Genomic DNA, 7495 nt, shown 5'->3' with positions numbered 1-7495 from the left:
CATGTAAATGGCAGCTCTTGCCTATGGCACTGAGCTGTTCTTGCTCTGGTTGGGGTGGTGGGGAGGTAGTATTCATTCACACCATATGCTCACATCACTGGTTCACTCCATGACCATGGCACAGCCTGGAACTCTATCCAGCCCTCCCAGAAACTAGATCTGTAACCATGGCCTCATAGGCCTCCTGTCCTAATCAGGTGAAACATTCCACCATGGGGACAATCACACAGTCAGCTGGCCACAGGTGGAGAGAGTCACGGGCCTTTGGAAGCAGAGTTCAGGCATCAGCTCTGCTTCTCACTAGCTGGGTGATCTTGGATGAACCACTTACCCTCTCTGAGCCTCAGTTATTTTTAAAATGGGGGTAATGATGCCTCTTTTGTGCTGTTGAGAGAAGTGAATCAGACTATGTATGCTGGTCACCCAGTAAGTCCTCAACAAGGCAAGTTTAAACTCCCTGGGCCTAGAATTCCTCATCTACAAATGGGGACAATGGCTGCTCCTTGATAAGGCTGTTCTGAAGATGAACAGAGACAGTGTATGGAGCACACACAGGACTTAGCTCGTGACTGTCAGGTCCATAAGCGCAGGGCCTAGGTTTGTTTTATTCCCCAGGGACTACTCAGCCCCTTGTAGCGTACCTGGCACACACCCAGCTGGCACTCAGGAAACATTTGTTGAGTGAATGAGCAAAGTAAGTACTGCAGATTTAACTTCTCTGAGCCTCGACTTCCTCATCTATAAAATGGGCATGTAAATACTTACCTGGGAGGGCTGTTGTGAAAACCAAGGGCCCACGGCAGATGCTCCAAACATCTCCGACACTGCACACTGGGAGGTCACCAAGTGTGCCTTGCACCCCATTCCCTAGGCAGACACCACAAGAGGCGGCTGGGTAAGTAAGAGTAACGTTTACTGAGCGATACAGGACTGAGTACTATGAAGGGTTTACCAGGATGGAAACGCACCCCACCCCCTCCCCGGACACCCCGCAACACCCAGAGACTACAGTACTTAGGAGTTACACACAACGGCCATAACTGCTGGATATCTGTTCGTAACAGACAAACCATAACATATTTATACTGTATCACATCGAGTGATTATAGAAATCCATATATATATTGCTTGTATAAAATCTTTTTTTTTGTAAAAAATATTAAAAAAAAAAAAAAAGAAAGATAAAAAACATGTGCAGTTGAAAGCCCTGCCAGGACAGCCAGTCTGTAAACATTCAGTGAGTATGTGCTTTGGAAGGGCGCCCGCGCCTCGTGCCCACAGCAAACTCCAGCAGGGCCAGCAAGGGTGCACCCGGCTGCTACTCCCCAGCAAGGCCGCACTGGGCCCCGCATCACGGCCCTCTCCGGCCTCGCATCAGGGTCAGGGGTCAGGGCTGGGGCAGGCAGATGGCAGTGTTACTCAGCTCCATCCTCAGCCGTGTTTGGTTGTAACTCATGGCTTTTCCTGGCTGCTCGGAGGTCCCTGGGGTAGGTGGCCTGGCGGAGAGGCCGGAGAAGTGCCCAAGGCTGCCTGGCTGGGCGTCTCTCCGGCCTGGGTGCCTCTGTCCTGCCTCATCTGAGCTGGGCCCCAGCAGGACAGCCCCACCCTCAAGTCTACTTTGGTCTCAGCGCTGGGTCCTTCTGGGTTTCGTCAGCCTGCTCTTCCCCTTACGTGGCCGATCTGAGTTTCACAAAAAAGCCCCACTAATTACTGGCTGTGCTGAGCCTTGTTGTAAAGTTTTTCATGCACTAAGGAAGGGCCCTCTGGTGCCCTCCTCCTCCTCCTCCTCCTATTCCTCCTCTTCCTCCTCCTCCCAAGCCCACGGTCACTTCTTCTCTAGCTGCTCAAGCAGCGGGTTGCCTTCCGACTCGGGCGTCTTGACGCTGTCCGTCCGAACAATACAGGTGGGGCGATGCCGGTTCAGCATCAGGATGAGCTGCTGTCGCTCCTGCTTTAGCTCCTCAATCTGGGTCTTTAGCTCTGCGTTCATGAGTTCCAGCCGCTCGGATTCCTGCGTGCAAAATAGACACGTGGCTTTAGGCTCTCACTGGGAACCAGCTCCAGGCAGAGACTCTCCCTCTGGGTAGGCACAGGGCACAGCAGGCTGGCGTTTGCCTGTTTTCTGTCTGCCAGTTTCCCACTAGAGGAAGCACAGAATCTGCTATTGAGTCCCCCGGGGTGACTGACTTTCTTTAGGCCATGCCCGTCACACCTGTGACACTGGCCTGTGTTGCTAGTGGGATGAACCCAGGTTATATCCTGGGGCCAGCCTGGTTCATGTCCCACCTCTCTCCCCCACTCAATCCACTCCAGCCACAGTGGCTTCCTTGCTGTTGCTCAAATATGCCAAATACTCTCCTGCCTCAGGGCCTTTGCACAAGAAACAAAGGGTGGGACAAGAATGGAGGCCAAGTGGATCAGAACAGATGCATGGAGGGTCCACGGAGGGGTTAAAGGTGGCCTGCGGTGGCAGTGCAATGGCAAGGTGCTTTATGTATGATAAATGTATGTTGGGGATATACTGGCCTGTAGGATCCACAAGCCCAGTGTGGTCACGTAATTCCTCCTAAAACATGTGCTTCCTGGTTATTAGTCTATAATTATTTAAACAGCCTCTTCCTTATCCCCTGATATCTAGAATCTCTGCCCACTGGGAGGCAATCAATCCAGAAGTCATCCTTCTGGATCCAAACTGTGGCTTTAAATGGACCTCAGGTGAGATTTCCAGAGAACTTCCAGCTCAGCTGGAGGGGCTGCAGGGCGAGGAAGCAGCGTTGATTTGATTTGGGGGGTTCACCTGTTCATGATGACAGGTGACGGGCGCACCGATTCAAGGCTCTGGGGGTCAGCACAGGAAAATACAGAGGCACCGGAATGATATTTCTTGGACTCTGTCTCAAAACTTATAACCAGTTTGGAGGTTGGAATTTACTCAAGGGCCAGCAAAGGTTGACCAGTGATTCTCAACCAGAAGCAATTTTTGCCTCCCAGGAGACATTTGACAATATCTGGAGACATTTTTGTGTGTCACAGCTGGGGAGGGTGGGTGGTCTTGGAATCCAGTGGGTAGGGATCAGGGATGATCCCAGATATCCTTCAATGCACAGGACCCCACAACAAGAACTATCAATCCAAAATGTCCACAGTGCCAAGGCCGGGCCACCTGCATCAGACCGAGTGTGGGCTGTGGTTGCAATGGGCTGAGCGGCCCCGCCTGGGGGCCCAGCCGGACAGCCTCCCTCGGGGCTCTCCAGGGCCCCAGGGCTGCTGTCTTCCCCACACCAGCCAGGCTGACCGAGTTGTTCCTTTTGCTCATCTCTGCGGAGGCAGCCCAGGGCTGGGGACTCAGAACTGCTGAGATGTACAGTCCTCATGACCAGACGCTGAGGGAGAACAGCCTCAAAGAAGGAAAAAGTGCTCAGGGGGAAAATACTAAAAGCCAGCTAGGGTGGTTTTGGATTCAGCTGGATAAAGTGCGACAGGGAGGCTGGCCTGGTCCATGGTTCTCCAAATTCCGAGAGAAGAGCATTGCTGAGGGCCAGGAGAGACCCCACGTGAAACCATGAGTCTGGGGCAGGTGGGTGCCCATCTTAGCTGCCTGCTCACTGGGTCTACAACCTGGTGACCTTGGGAATGTCTCTGACCATGTGGTTCCCCCCAGTCAAGGTTTTAGCTCCAACTTCAAAGCCTCTGAGCCTCTTGCCTCCAGGAGTTTCGGTTCAATCCACCCACCCACCAGCGTGTGCTGAGAACCTGCTGTGTACAGTGAATGCTCTAGGGGGTCCAGAGGCCCATGAGCCCCTAACACAGATCTTGTGCAGCTTCCACTCTAAGGGGAAGAAGGATTTATAGAGCAGGGAAGAGCTTATCATGTGTCCATCAGCCATCCAGGGTCTAGAAGACCAGGAGAGAGTGGGCTAAATGGCCGGATCTGACATTGGGTTTGAAAAATGGGTTGACTCTCGTTGAGCAGAGAAAGTCGGTAGGAGTGGGGGGCATTTCAAGAAGCAAGCCCTGAGTGCACAAGGACGCAGACATGGGAAAGCTTAAGATGTGTTTAGGAGATAAAAATCCTCCATTGTGACCATAGGTCACTTTAGGATATAGTAGGGTACAAAGCTGGGAAGGTGGATTTATAGCCAGAAGCAGAAAAGCTGGTGGGGTTTGGAATCAGAGTCAAGAGTAAGTTTCCTAACTTCCCTGAGCCTCAGTTATCTCATCTGTAAAAAGATGATGATCCTGGGGATTAAATGACTGCACATGGGAAAAGCATTTTGCAAACTGAAGGGTTAGGGAGGCTTACGGAATTTTTACTTTAAGCCATGAGCAAGGGAATATGAAGACAAGAAGGAGGAGAAGCAGAGGAGGAGGCCATTTCCAAGAAAACTTGGCAGGTCTTGGAGACTGCCTGCATTTGCAGAATGGGCAGATGGGAGGAGCGCTGCCCTTGAGCCTGGGGTGGGGGGTATCCAAGGAAGCGGGGAGGAGGGAGTTGCTCTGGAGAGCAGTGGGGAGGGCAAGGAACGAGTTGGGTTGTACAGTGAATGGAAGTTACAATGGACATGCAAGGGGCAGGGTCCAGCAGCGCTGCACACACATCCTTGTCCTTGAAAAGACTGCATGTCAAACCCACCTTACCCGTGAACACCTGTACCGCACAAAAAGACCAAGTGTGTATGTGGCAACTTGCTTCCCTGTGCATGTATCATAGGAATGGCATGATATTTTGCTGGTTTGAAAATGTATGGGTACCTCATGGACTATCCTGACCTCTGACAGTCTGGCTATCAGACTGTAACTAACTGCTTTTTCATTTTATTTTCTTCTGTTTTATTCGTTGGTGCTATGTATTTATTTAATGTGTAAGTATAAGTTGAGCTCAGAGGAATTTTTTTTTTTTTAACCATGATTGCAGAAGTGGTTTGTGGTTTTAGAACAGCAATTACCTGATCTGTTTTCCTAATAAATTCAGGAACGTGGTGCTAGGATCTTCACACCTTAAGTATGAAATGAATAACTCTTCTTGCATTTTTGTTTATCGTTTTTTTTTTGTTTTTTTTTGCGGTACGCGGGCCTGTCACTGCTGTGGCCTCTCCCGTTGTGGAGCACAGGCTCCGGATGCGCAGGCTCAGCGGCCATGGCTCACGGGCCCAGCCGCTCCGCGGCATGTGGGATCTTCCCGGACCGGGGCACGAACCTGTGTCCCCCGCATCAGCAGGCGGTCTCTCAACCACTGCGCCACCAGGGAAGCACTGTTTATCGTTTTGCCCCTGGTAGATATTTACTGCCCTAGAGAAAATGAAACCATTTGTTGTTTCAGAATGGAATTAATGCAAGTGAAGGAGGTTCTGTCTCCTCCACGGTGGTCAGTGAAAGGAGCAGAAAAAACACAGGTTGACGGGGCTTCCCTGGTGGCGCAGTGGTTAAGAATCCACCTGCTGGGCTTCCCTGGTGGCACAGTGGTTGAGAATCTGCCTGCTAATGCAGGGGACACGGGTTCGAGTCCTGGTCTGGGAAGATCCCACATGCTGCAGAGCAACTAGGCCCGTGAGCCACAACTACTGAGCCTGCGCGTCTGGAGCCTGTGCTCCGCAACAAGAGAGGCCACGATAGGGAGAGGCCTGCGCACCGCGATAAAGAGTGGCCCCCGCTTGCCGCAACTAGAGAAAGCCCTCTCACAGAAACGAAGACCCAACACAGCCAAAAATAAATAACTTAATTAAAAAAAAAATAATAAAGAATCCACCTGCCAATGCAGGGGACACGGGTTTGATCCCTGGTCTGGGAAGATCCCACATGCCACGGAGCAGCTAAGCCCGTGCGCCACGTGCGCCACAACTGCTGAGTCTGCGCTCTAGAGCCTGTGAGCCACAGCTACTGAGCTCACGTGCCACAACTACTGAAGCCCGCTCGCCTAGAGCCCGTGCTCCACAACAAGAGAAGCCACCGCAATGAGAAGCCCGTGCACAGCAACGAAGAGTAGCCGCCACTCGCCGCAACTAGAGAAAGCCTGCGTGCAGCAACAAGGACCCAAAGCAGCCAAAAATAAAAATTAATTAATTAATAAAAAAAAAAAAACCCACAGGGTGAGGGGCTGGGCATCCTTCTGTGTGCCCTTGGACTAGTCACTTCCCTTCTCCGGACCTCATTTTCCCCCTTAAAATATAACGATTGGCCCAGGGGACTTTAAGCATTAAGATTCTCTGACTCTATTATTTTTAAAAGTTACCCTAATGAACTTAAAATAGGGCTCTACTTCCCAACTCTTCCTGTTAAAAAAAAAAAAAAAAAAGCCTGGTACAGACTTCTGAGCCCAAAAGCCCTGTCTGAGTTAACATTTTGACGCTGCCACTGGCCAACTACACTGCTGTGAACAGGATTCCCAAGTCCCTGAGCCTGGGCACCTGAACAGAGTGCTGGGCCACAGAGGAAGCTCTGGGCTCCGGTCCTGACTCGGCCACCATGTGACGCTGAGCAACTTTCATCCCTCTGAACCTCAGATGCCAGTCAGTGGAATGGGGCTGCCTTGCCTCCTCCTGAGTCACTGTGACCATCAGGGAGAGAGTGGCTCTGAAGAGCAAGGAACGCTGTGAGGGTGTGAGACTGTGTCACTGATGCCACACCCAGGGAGCTATGTCAGGCACAGCGGGGTTACAGAGGCCGGCTGTATAGCCGTGGGGAGCCAAGGGGCTGCCGCTCCCGAATGCAGGCAGCGGAAGTGGCCTGGGGCCTGCAGGGCGTGGATCTGACCCCCACAAAGGTCTGCCTCCTTCAGGGCTGTGGCTGGTCCTGGCAGGTGAACTCTGAGAGGCTACAGGAATCTCCCAGGGTGGCTCTGAGTGTCCAGGGGTCAAGAATGGGAGGGTAACTTTTTACATTATATGTATATGTGTGTATGCGTATGTATATATATATATGCGTGTGTGTGTGTGTGTGCACATACACATACATATACCTTTGTACCTCCGAGCCTTGTAAATATTTGACGTGTTAAAAATAAATTACAGAAATACACATCAAAACTACAGTGAGGTATCACCTCACACCAGTCAGAACGGCCATCATCAAAAAAGCTGCAAACAGGGCTTCCCTGGTGGCGCAGTGGTTGAGAGTCCGCCTGCCGATGCAGGGGACACGGGTTCGTGCCCCGGTCCGGGAAGATCCCACATGCCGCGGAGCAGCTGGGCCCGTGAGCCATGGCCGCTGAGCCTGCGCGTCCGGAGCCTGTGCTCCGCAACGGGAGAGGCCACAACAGTGAGAGGCCCGCGTACCTCAAAGGAAAAAAAAAAACAAAACTACAAACAATAAATGCTGGAGAGGGTGTGGAGAAAAGGGAACACTCTTGCACTGTTGGTGAGAATGTAAATTGATGCAGCCACTATGGAGAACAGTATGGAGGTTCCTTAAAAAACTACAAATAGAACTACCGTACGACCCAGCAATCCACTACTGGGCATATACCCTGAGCAAACCATAATTCAAAAAGAGTCATGTA

The 7495-nt window shown here is 51.5% G+C and overlaps 1 protein-coding gene across 1 annotated transcript in view; it reads right to left on the bottom strand.

The window, feature by feature from the left end:
* Positions 1-896: 896 nt before the first annotated feature.
* JDP2 (Jun dimerization protein 2) overlaps positions 897-7495 on the bottom strand; it is a 41575-nt gene continuing 34976 nt past the window's right edge. Inside the window, exon 4 of the mRNA XM_081226904.1 lies at positions 897-2011. Within this exon, the coding sequence (XP_081083030.1) occupies positions 1826-2011 (186 nt within the window). The 3' untranslated portion in view covers positions 897-1825. The remainder of the gene's footprint in view (positions 2012-7495) is intronic.

The sequence above is a fragment of the Mesoplodon bidens genome (genome assembly GCF_964165515.1).
Source record: "Mesoplodon bidens genome assembly, chromosome: 3".
Taxonomy (NCBI): Eukaryota; Metazoa; Chordata; class Mammalia; order Artiodactyla; family Ziphiidae; genus Mesoplodon; species Mesoplodon bidens.
The sequence above is the reverse complement of the archived record's forward strand: the minus strand, read 5'-3'. Positions and strand labels throughout refer to the sequence as shown.